Source organism: Scyliorhinus torazame, chromosome 14 (assembly GCF_047496885.1).
Source record: "Scyliorhinus torazame isolate Kashiwa2021f chromosome 14, sScyTor2.1, whole genome shotgun sequence".
NCBI lineage: Eukaryota > Metazoa > Chordata > Chondrichthyes > Carcharhiniformes > Scyliorhinidae > Scyliorhinus > Scyliorhinus torazame.
This window is the reverse complement of record NC_092720.1, coordinates 80,150,528-80,162,804: the sequence shown is the minus strand read 5'-3', so window position 1 is coordinate 80,162,804 and position 12,277 is coordinate 80,150,528. Positions and strand designations below refer to the sequence as shown.

The window sequence follows — 12,277 nt, the reverse complement described above, 5'->3', positions numbered from 1 at the left end:
ACTGCAGCGGGTCCTTGTCCCGCTTATGGATCAGTGAGATCAGCGCCCGAGACATTGTCGGGGGGAGAATCCCTTCCTCCCTCGCCTCGTAGAAGGTTCTCATCAGCAGCGGACCCAGCAGATCCACAAACTTCCTGTAAAATTCGACCGGGAACCCATCTGGCCCCAGGGCCTTGCCTGCATGCATGCTCCCCAACCCCGTAACCAGCTCCCCTATCCCAATCGGGGCCCCCAGGCCTTCCACTTGCCCCTCCTCCACTCTCGGGAACTTCAATTGGTCCAGGAACCGCCGCATCCCCCCCCCCCCCTCCTCCGAGGGTTCTGACTTATACAGGTTCCCATAGAAATCCCTGAATACCTCATTTATTTTAGCCAAACTCCGCACCTTGTTCCCCCATCTGTCCCTGATTCCTCCAATTTCCCTCGCCGCCTCCCTCTTGCGTAGCTGATGCGCCAGCATCCGGCTGTCCTTCTCCGCATATGCGTATACTGCCCCTGCACTTTCCATTTGGAGGCTCCGTCGCTCCTTCAGCAGCCCCTCTTCAGGGGAATCCGCATACCTCCTATCCACTCTTAATATCTCCCCCACCAATCTCTCCCTCTCTGTCCTCTCTCTCTTCTCCCTGTTAGCCCTAATTGAGATTAACTTTCCCCTAACCACCGCTTTCAGAGCCTCCCAAACCACACCAACTGGTACTTCCCCATTATCATTGGCCTCCATGTATCTCTGAATGTACCCCCGGACCCGCCCACAAACCTCCTCATCTGCCAACAGTCCCACGTCCAATCGCCACAACGGGCGCTGGTCCCTTTCCTCCCCCAACTCCAACTCCACCCAGTGCGGGGTGTGGTCCGAAATCGCTATGGCCGAATATTCCGTTCCCTCCACTCTTGGAATCAGTGCCCTGCTCACTACAAAGAAGTCTATCCGTGAATAGGCCTTATACACGTGGGAGAAGAAAGAGAACTCTCTGGCCGCCGGCCTAGCAAACCTCCACGGATCCACTCCCCCCATCTGATCCATAAACCCCCTGAGAACCTTGGCCGCAGCTGGCCTCTTGCCCGACCTCGACCTGGATCGGTCCAGTCCCGTATTAAAGTCCCCCCCCCATTATCAGGCTCCCCGCTTCCAGATCCGGGATCCGACTCAGCAAGCGCTTCATGAACCCTGCATCGTCCCAATTTGGGGTATACACACTCACCAGCACCACCCTGGTCCCCTGCAGCCTACCACTCACCATCACATATCGACCCCTATTATCAGCCACATAGTTTGGCGCCCCCCCCCCCCCCCTGCCGACTAGCCATCTCCTTTCTTAGGCCAGCCACGTGCCCACGCCTCCCGAATTCTCCAGTCCCCCACGCGGAGGACCCCCGCCCCGACTCTCCCTCTTATCTCCAGCGCCCCTTCGGTCAATGCAGCAGCAACACAGTTCCCACCCCCCCCCCCGGCTAGAAAACTGTCTAGCCCCCTTGCTCCCCCCATTGCACTCCCGTAAATCAGCTGACTCCTGCTGACCCCAGCCGCTCCCGCCTCTGCCAATGATCCCCCATTTAGATTCCCCGTCAAAGTCCCCCCCTCCCCCTTCAAGTCGATACGGACACCCCTCCGGCACCGCCCCCCCTGCTGGGCCACGCCCCCCCCTTCTTTAGCGCGGGAAAAAAAGCCCTTGATTTTCTACCTGAGCCGGCCCCGCCCCATGGCGCAGCTCCTTTCTCCTGCAGCCTCCCCCCAATTCCCAATGACCCACAGCCTCCTGCACCCCCTCCCCCCTTCGAACGCGAGGAGCAGCCCCCCCAAAGCAATAATACTGCCTATTAAACACACATATCACATCCAATCCCCTCTTCCCACTCCCCAGCTTTCCCAAAACCCACAGCAACCCATTAGTTCGAGTCCAATTTTTTTGTTCTGAATAAAGGTCCACACCTTCTCCGGCATATCAAAATAATGGTGGCGGTTCTGAAAAGTGACCCGCAATCACGCTGGCTGCAGCAGCCCGAACTTCACCCCCTTTCGGTGGAGAACCACCTTGGCTCGGTTAAATCCTGCTCTCTTCTTGGCCAGCTCTGCACTCCAGTCTTGGTAGATGCGGATCTCCGATTCTCCCACCTGCTGCTCCGTTCTTTCTTCGCCCATCTCAGGAAGCACTCTCTGTCCGTGAAGCGGTGAAAGCTCACCACTACGGCCCTTGGCGGCTCATTTGCCTTAGGCCTCCTTGCCAGGATTCTGTGAGCCCCATCCAGCTCCAGGGGCCTCGGGAAGGCTCCCACGCCCATTAGCGTATTCAGCATAGTGGCTACATATGCCCCGATGCCGGACCCCTCCATGCCTTCGGGAAGACCCAGAATCCGCAGATTCTTCCTCCTCGATCTGTTCTCCAGGTCCTCAAACTTTTCCTGCCACTTTTTATGCAGCGCCTCGTGCGCCTCCACTTTCACCGCCAGGCCCAGGATCTCGTCCTCGTTTTCAGAGGCTTTCTGCTGCACCTCTCTAATCGCCGCCCCTTGAGCCTTCTGGGTCACCACCAGCCTCTCAATCGACGCTTTCATTGGGGCCAGCATCTCTGCTTTCAGCTCCACAAAGCAGCTTTTCAGGAACTCCTGCTGCTCCCGCGACCATTGCGCCCACGCTGCCTGGTCTCCGGCAGCCGCCATCTTACCTTTTTGCGCCCGTTCTCCTCTCTTCTCCAAGATCACTTTTTTGACCGCTCCACTCCATGCAGTGCTGGGGGAACCTTACTGCTGCCTTCCCACACCTGGGGCTCCTCAAGAGGGCCCAAACGTCCGTTCACGGCGGGAGCTGCCGAATGTGCGACCTACCCAGCCATAGCCGCAACCGGAAGTCAGCTCTGGGCTTTTTAACAATAGCTTGAAATGATTATGATAAGATTAGGCTTTATATATGTACTTGCGGTAGTCAGAATTTAAGGAATATTTTTAATAGCTTTCTAAAAAGGCTATTTCTCCTGCATGGCAATCATTATGCTAAATAATGAATTCAACAAGCTGAATAATAAGCAACGTTTCTGGGTTTCACTGAAAAATAAATGGATTTACGGAATGTGGACCCCAAAATGCTGGGAATTGTCCTAAACGCACCACTGCCAAATCAATAAAAATAAAATTTGAATTTAATTTATTGTTGGTAATTTTCCAACAATGCATCACCCACTGACAACACAAAGCAGCAACATAGTAGTTGCACAGTATGGATCAAGAAAATTACCCTTATGCAGCCCAGAATAGCCCCATTGTACTTCACTGATACATGATGTTCAGCAAAAAGGAAGAAGTTAAGAGAAGTGACTGAAGTCTTGGTCAAAGAGATGGATTTTAAAATGTTTGTAAAAACAGGATGGCAAAAAAAGGATCACAGAGAGAATTCCGGAAAATAGGACTAAGATGGCTGAAGGGGCTATGAGCAAATGGTTACAGTCTGAATGCACCATATGAGAGTATGGTGGAGGCAGGTTCAATTGAGGCATCAAAAGGGAATTAGACGGCCATTTGAAGAGGAAGAATGTACAGGGGTATGGGGAGAAAGTGGCAGAATGACACTAATTGAATGGCTCATTCAAAGAGCCATTGCAAGATGTGAATGCAGAGATGGACTTTCAAAGAAACACAGCGTTGCAGCGCGAGGCCCCAACAAATGGGAGGGCCCCATCGGCAGAGGTGACAGTTGCATTGGGAACACCAATCAGAGCCTTGGTAGCTCTTTATTTTTGCTGATAGACCGCCTATCAGCAGGCAATACAGATCAACACCGCCTATCAGCAGGCTATACAGAACAACACCGCCTATCAGCAGGCACTACAGAACAACACAGCCTATCAGCTGGCAATACAGAACAACACAGCCTATCAGCAGGCAATACAGAACAACACAGCCTATCAGCAGGCAATACAGAACAACACAGCCTATCAGCAGGCACTACAGAACAACACAGCCTATCAGCTGGCAATACAGAACAACACAGCCTATCAGCAGGCACTACAGAACAACACAGCCTATCAGCTGGCAATACAGAACAACACAGCCTATCAGCAGGCACTACAGAACAACACCAGGCTCCGATTGATGGCGAAGGGGCAATACTGGCCAACAGCCATCGAGGGGAGCAGCGGGGTGATGCTCTACCTCCAGGCCAGAGCTGAAGAGGGTGGGTGGGCAATCAACCATAAAGAACAGAGGCCAGATAGCAATAACCAGGGAGCCATGCGGTCATTGAGGGTCGAGGCTCGAGGCTTGATCACCCGAGTGAGAGCAGAGAGATGAGCAGAGCAGCAGTCGAGAGGTGTAAAGGTGGCCAGGCAAGCACCAACACTGTGTCTCGGGGAACCGTGGCAGGACAGGGGCGACTTAACCAGAGCCAGAGGCCAGCCAGACAGCAGGGCGGAGGGTGAGAGGGCTGGACTGGGGAGCAACTGGACTGGGCAGTGAGGTCGAGAGAGAGCAGAGACCAGGCCGGATAGCCAGCAGCAGTGAGGCAGCCAGCAGGAACACAAGTGGTTGTCGAGGGTTGAGCTAGAGCAGAGAAAGATGCAGAGCAGCCATCGGCCAGGCAACTGCCAGTGTCGTGTCTCGTGGAATTGGGGAGCAGCGGCCAGTGGGAGCAGGGCAACTTGACCAGAGCCAGAGGCCAACCAGAGAGCAGGTCTGAGGGCAAGGACGCTGGGCAGCAGCCGGGCCAGACAGCGAGGGAGAGAGAAAGCAGAGACCAGGGCAGAAATCCAACAGCAGCAACCAGGCAGCCAGCCAGGAGCATTGTCAAGCAGTGATTTTGGATTTCTGTGCTGTGCATTGCATGAGCTGAGGATGAGCAGGGTCAGGAGAGTATTAACGTTATTCAGGGTGTGGCTCAATGTCATTGGGGCCCCCGCAAAGAGAGAGCACCCAAAAGAGTAAGTCCTCCTCTGGCTGAACGGCCTCCTCTGCACTGTAACAATTCTCTGCTGTGTAAAAGGAATTTTGGAAAGAAAATATAAGACATCAGCAGATGGAAGAAATAGATTGGATGCACATTTAAAAACTACGATCAGGAGTTTAAATTAATGTATAGGGAGATAGGGAGCCGATGTAAGTCAGCAAAGATAAGGATAATGGGTAAACAGGATATAAAGTAGCATGGGATATGCACAACAAAGCTTTGCTCAATGTGGAGTATTGAAATGGATGTCGGTATTGGGGTAGTTGAGTTAAATGTAACAAAGGCATGCATGAGGATATCAGTGGCGATTGGACAAATGTAAGGATAGAAGAGGGACATGTAGTCGAGGTGGAGGTAAGCAGTCCCTGTGAGACAATGTGAAGTCTGTGCTCAGCTCAGGATTGAACAGAACTTTAAAGCTTGTGCACAATTTAATTTGAGCCTGAAACAATGATGTTGGTCGGGAGGCATCTAATGATGAAAGAGTTTGTGACAGAGACAGAAAACAGATTTCAGAGGGACTTGCCAGGTGACAGTGCAGGAAATAGAAGACTTCGCCTTACTGAGAATGTCCTCACTGCATTTGGAAAGATGTCACTGGAGAGATATTGGAGGAGAATCATGCGGTACAATCGGGGAGGATGCGGAGGGATAAAGCATGACAGTCAGGATCAAAAATACAGTATTGTTACTTTAACTAGAGACACATTTGAGAAAAGGCAGAGGCCAGACTGGAGGAGATTCAAACATGAAATCATGGGAGTAATGGGCATGTAGCTTGGACAAAACAGGGGAGGGTCATTGGAGAAGACAACAGAAATGACCAATTATATCAACTATTCTAATTATAAATAAATGCACTCAAGGAATGTGATTCCAAAATACCAGCAAACATACAAAGCAGAATTTGATATCTTCAGAAACTAAATCAGATAAAAGATAGAGACTGGTTAGAAAATCAGTCCATGATTTTAAAAGAGTGAGGCTATACAGAGTTTACTGGATGCTAATTTAAATTTAATATTTAGGATCTCTTCAGGCACAAGTTACTGAGGTTGCTATTAAAGTTTCTGTTGGTATGCAGCTGGCCCACTTTTTAAATAATAATCTGCTTCTGAAGCAGTTTTGTCTAAAGGAAGTGAACCATTTAAACAGAGCACTTATGTAAAAATCCTTGAACATTTTTAAATTTCTGCAAGACTTATGTTTTCATTCTGATGTTGGTATTCAAGATCTGACTAAACTTCTTAAAGGTGGTTTTCAATCTCCCCGAGTTGTACTACCTCGGATTTTCCATCTTCAAGCATGTTTCTGAAAGAAAGCTGGACTGGATGTCCACACACATCAAAGCACAGAATTTACTGTCATACTGGTGGAAATCAAATGAAGTATTTGTTCAAGGAACTTGTAACAGAAAACACCATTGGATTTCACTGCTGCGTTATATACTACATTGATAAAAAATATTCTACATTTTAATGTACGTGCTTCAATACTATCGTAAAATAAATTTCTGGAATAGTATGCATTCAAAACAACAACAAAAAACAAGTACTTAGTGGTCAGACTAGCGCACATTTAATTCCTACATGATGATGGAGATCCCAGCAGAGAATGCCATAAGCTCTTTCTTTCACCAATAACATTTTTACATATCTGCAGTGTATTTTTACTGAAGAGTTTGTTAGTACTCTTCAGCTATATGTATTTCGTACTTTATTATTCAGTATTTAGTACTTGATAAGTATAGCATATAAATAGAAAAGTGGATAACGGTTACTGAAAATGTATATTTTACATGAAGCCTACAAAAATCCTACCACTTTGTCTAAATAGTAATGTATCAATATTCATCCATTCTACAAAGTACTGAATCAGTGAAACATTATATTAACACAACCTTCAATATTGTATCCAAACCTCTTGCACGGAACAAAAACACTGAAGCTTTTAGCAGAGCAGTAATTCATTTAATGCACAAAGTCACATTTACTTTATTGGACCCACTGAGATCAAAGGGCTGTGATTAGCATAATTGCATTTGAATGTTACGGGCAGTACATTATACTCCACAGATCAGTACAAATAACATTATTGCTTTAGCTGTGAAATCATTCTCTGGATTAGGCAATGGAACACATCTAAACTACTGAGTAAAACAAGAATATTTCTCATACCTATATTTCATCCCTGTCTGTTTTGCTGTTGACTCCTTCAGAGAGATGTGGTGCTGAGGAATGAAGTGTCCCAGACTCCGGGCAATGATAGCAACCGTCCGAAATTTTGCACGGGCCCCATTCCCTAATTTCGGGCTGCTGGGGTTCTGCTTATGCCTGTCCTCGTTATTCCGTGTCTTCAAATTATGATCGGTGCAAGCAATTGAGACTTGCATCTTTTTTTGTTAATGGTGCCGAAGCAAAATGCTAACCTCAAGTCAACAAACCAGCTGCTTTGTACTAGTATAACACTTGCGGAGCAGCAAAGAGAGCTGTTGGTTTAATCCAGAGAGACAGTAATTAGCAAAACATCGCATCACAGGTACTCGAGTGCTATACTCAGTCCAGATAAGTGATAGTGAACGAAGCTAAGATTGATGCAGGGCAACGGGTGACACGGTGCCAACACTAAATATTGAAAGCTTTTCACACAGCATTAAGCTTTCCCCCCACTTTACAGTTTCCTCCTTCCGCCAAATCTGCAGTGATTTAACTCTTTGGTGAAGAAAAACAAACACTTGAACGTTATGCAGCCTGAAATTCCCAACTCTGCCTTCGGTTGCCTGCAGATTTTGATACAATGTGAACCGGCTCCTCCCACGTCCTCGCCAAGCCCCCAGTTGCTATTTCACATTAGGTTGCATGCTTTCCTTGACACACTCTTCTTAACTCTTTAACTGTTAACTGCCGTGCGCACAAGTTGTTGAAAAAAATCTCTCACGCAGACTCAAAGGAAACAAACCGAGGATACGTCCAGCAGTCGTTTGGAATAACAGCCCAGGAAAGACCGATGAGAATTTATTAAGGCGTTCAGCTGCCTGTTATTGTTATCGGACCCCAGGCACTGGGAAACAACAAAAAGCTGATGTATGTCAGGGTTCTTTGACAGATCGCATCGTTATTACAATAAGCAGCAAAGGTCTGCTCTGGGCCACTGGTGTGAGGGTATTAGCACTTCCCTGCTCGGCCATATCAATTTTCAATAAAGGCATAACCGAATATGCAGCAATGGGGGGTGGTACTGTACAGGAATCGTAGCGTGCTTCAGCTCTGAATCAAGTCATTCAGCTCTTTGTGTTTAAACCGGTTCCTTGATAAAGCTTTCCAATTAGTCCTACTGTCCAGCTCTTCCCCCATAGCTTTGTACATCTCCCTTCAAGTCTTTATGAAAGGTACTATTCTGTTTGTTTTCAAAGTCCCTCTCAGACTTGCCTTGCACATCACAATTCCCTGTACAAAAAGTTTCCTCATGTTGCCTTTGGCTCATTTGCGACTCATCATAAATCTGTGTCCTCTGCTTATTAACCTTTCTGCCACTGGTAACTGATCCTTCTCATTTACTCAATTAAAACTGTCCACGATTTAGAACACAAGCTTAATCTCCTAACAGGTCTGCTCTAATGAGGGCAACCTAAGCTTCTCCAGTCCCTCCACATAACTGAAGTCCTTCATCCCTGCTACCATTCGAGTAAATCTCTTCTGTAGCTACTTTAGCACCTTGACATCGTGAGAGATAGTGTCCAGAGGTAAACACAAGACCCCAGATCAGGCCTATTCAGGGTATGATAAAGGTTTAGTGTAACATTTGTGTTTTTGTACTTCATGCCTCTATTAATAAAGTCAAGAAACCCATATGCTTTTTTAACACCCTTCTTAACTTCGAGCAGGCTTGAGGGGCCGAATGGCCTCCTTGCTTCTATTTTCTTGTTTAACTTGTCTTGCCATGTCTAAAGATTTGTGAATGCACACCCCAGGTTCATGTTTTTGAACTTTTAAAATTATGATATTTGGCTTATGTTGCCTCTCATTATTCTTCCTACCAAAATGTTTCACTTCACACTATGCATTGAATTTCATGTCCATGTCTGCCCTTTCCCACCAGTCTGTTTACATCCTCTTGTAATCTCTTACCATCTTCTTCATTGTTTACTACATTGCAAATAACACAAAACTCAGTAAACATTGAAATCATACTCACACCCAAATCATTAATATATATCAAAAAGAGGAATGGTCCTCCTGAGCAACATGGCTGTACGCTTCCCTCTAGTCAGAAAAACAACCATTCACCACTTCTCTCCTGTCCCTTCGACAATCTCCTATCTATATTGTCACTGTGCCTTTAACCCCAGGGAGTTAATGTTTCAATTAGTCTTGATGGTTGTTGGTTCACATGAGAAGGACAAGCTAGGCCGCCAGGGTAATTAAGTTGTATTAGCTATTTAGGCTAGAAAAGAATTAATAGGATCCTGACAGCAAGCTAAAGATGAATGCTAGACACAAAGGCAGAGAGTTAATGTGTACCTATACCAAGGTTGCATCTGCTTGGAATTTTGTAAACAAATAAAGAAGAGTTGCTATCTCCTGTGAATCATGATGATAGGTGCTTTGCAGAAGCTGGGAATGTTGTATTTTCTTGGGAGGGAGACATGGTTTATGGTTTAGTCATGGCTGCCTTGAGAAGGGAGGGCAGAGAGTCAAACCCAAATAGTGCAAGAGCTCACAAAGCCAACACCAAAGCAATTTGAGGACAGCATATATGATACCTCTATGGTGGGCTTTTGGCTGTAAGTCAGTGATTGGTTAATAGATTGTGGTGAACCACTGTAATAGGAGATGTAAGGTAGGACCTGCACTACAGGTTCGCCGGTAGCCCCTGCCGGCTGGCTCCGCCCACAGAGAACTGTATAAATATGCATGACCTCCAGTGCGCTGCCATTTCGCCAGCTGCAGCAGGAGGCCACGCATCTGACTGTAATAAACCACAGTTGTACCCAACTTTAGTCTTTGTGCAATTGATCGTGCATCAATTTATTACGGTCAGATTTTCCACAGAATGGATATCCGAATTAAGCCCGATCGCCTGCAGCTGGATCCGCACTCACCCGACGCCAGGAAAGACTTTACTCACTGGCTAGCATGTTTCGAGGCTTACATCAACGCGGCGGACCCCGTGTCAACGGAGGCTCAGAAGATAAACGTCCTGTACTTCAGACTGAGCTCCAGTGTGTTCCCGTTGATCCAAGACGCTTACACAAAAGCAATGGAACTCCTCAAAGAACACTACACGCAGAAGGCGAACACGCTCTTCGCCAGGCATGTACTTGCCACCCGCTCGCAACTACCTGGTGAGTCCATTGAAGACTTCTGGCGGGCCCTAATTCCACTCGTCCGGGACTGTGACTGTCTGGCCATCACGGCTGCCGAACACGCAAATCTCCTCATGCGCGATGCCTTTGTGACGGGGATTGCGTCGGACCGCATCCGAGAACGATTGCTGGAAGGGGCCACGCTCAAACTGGCGGAGACGAAAACCTTGGCGCTCTCCATGACAATCGCATCCCGGAACGTACAATCGTAACTCTCCCGCCGCTCTGTCCATCCTTCTACCCCTTCCTTCCCCTCCTGGACCCCGCCGACGACCTCCTCAGCCAGGGCCCTGCCTTCCCAATACGCCTGTGCTGCACACCGATCCGCGCACCCGGGGGTCCCCGCTGCTACTTCTGCGGTCAGCAGACAGCCCCCCCCCGCCAACACTGCCCGGCCCGCACTGCAGTTTGTAAAGCCTGCAGTAAAAAGGGCCACTTCGCGGCTATGTGCCAGGCCTGCGCAGTCGCTGCGATCGCGCCCGCTATCGCCCCCTCCCCCACGCCAGATGCACAATGGGAGCTGCCACCTTCTCCTCCCGGGTCCATGTGCGACCAATGGGCGCCGCCATCTTGTCCCCCTCCGGCCACGTGCTTGTCCTGACCCCGCAGTGTGCGCACCATGGGCGCCGCCATCTTGTCCCAACCCCGCAATGTGCGCACCATGGGCAACGCCATCTTGTTCCCCACAAGGTCCCCGGACATCCTGACATCAGAACCGCACACGCTCGCCACCCAAAGCAGCCGATGGCTACCCGCAGCTCGATGACACTGGACCAATCTCGCCCGCACTACCTGGCCACCACGTCGACGATGGTTCAAATCAACGCCCATGTGACCTCGTGCCTGCTGGACTCCGGAAGCACCGAAAGCTTTGTTCACCCAGATACGGTAAGGCGCTGCTCCCTCGCGGTCCACCCTGCCAATCAAAGGATCTCCCTAGCCTCCGGATAACACTCCGTCCCGATCCGAGGCTTTTGTACAGTCACCCTCATGGTCCAGGGCATAGAATTTAGTAACTTCTGCCTCTATGTCCTTCCTAATCTCTGCGCTGCACTCCTGTTGGGCCTGGACTTCCAGTGCAACCTCCAGAGCCTCACCCTCCAATTCGGCAGGCCCTTACCCCCCCCTTATCGTTTGCGGCCTCGCGACCCTCAAGGTCGATCCCCCCTCCCTTTTTGCCAATCTAACTGCGGATTGCAAGCCCGTTGCCACTAGGAGCAGACGGTACAACACCCAGGGCAAGACCTTCATCAGGTCCGAAGTCCAGCGGCTGCTTAAGGAGGGTATTATCGAGGCCAGCAACAGCCCCTGGAGAGCCCAAGTGGTAGTGGTTAAAACTGGGGAGAAACACAGGATGGTCGTGGACTACAGCCAGACCATCAATCGGTACACGCAGTTCAACGCGTACTCCCTCCCACGCATATCTGATATGGTCAATCAGATTGCGCAGTACCGGGTTTTCTCAACAATTGACCTGAAATCCGCCTACCACCAGCTCCCTATCCGGAAGTCGGACCGGCCATACACTGCCTTCGAGGCGGACGGTTGCCTCTACCACTTCCTTAGGGTCCCTTTCGGTGTCACAAATGGGGTCTCGGTCTTCCAAAGAGAGATGGACCGAATGGTCGACCAGTACGGTTTGCGGGCCACCTTTCCGTATTTAGATAATGTCACCATCTGCGGCCATGACCAGCAGGACCACGATGCCAACCTCGATAAATTCCTCCGCACTGCCACTCTTCTCAACCTGACCTACAACAAAGAGAAGTGTGTGTTCAACACGACCCGGTTAGCTATTCTCGGCTATATAGTCCAAAACGGACTTCTCGGGCCCGACTCTGACAGCATGTGCCCCCTCATGGAACTTCCTCTCCCCCACTGCCCCAAGGCCCTCAAACGCTGCCTGGGGTTCTTTTCCTACTACACTCAGTGGGTCCCAAACTATGCGGACAAGGCCCACCCACTCATCCAGTCCACCC

The 12,277-nt window shown here is 49.2% G+C and overlaps 1 protein-coding gene across 2 annotated transcripts in view; it reads right to left on the bottom strand.

Moving 5' to 3' along the window:
• Positions 1 to 7,772, bottom strand: part of kcnab1a (potassium voltage-gated channel subfamily A regulatory beta subunit 1a) — a 416,725-nt gene extending 408,953 nt beyond the window's left edge. For both annotated transcript variants that reach the window (XM_072474409.1, XM_072474410.1), the window contains exon 1: positions 7,111 to 7,772. In XM_072474409.1, coding sequence (XP_072330510.1) covers positions 7,111 to 7,325 — 215 coding nt within the window. In that variant the 5' untranslated portion in view covers positions 7,326 to 7,772. The remainder of the gene's footprint in view (positions 1 to 7,110) is intronic.
• Between the last annotated feature and the right edge of the window lie 4,505 nt (positions 7,773 to 12,277).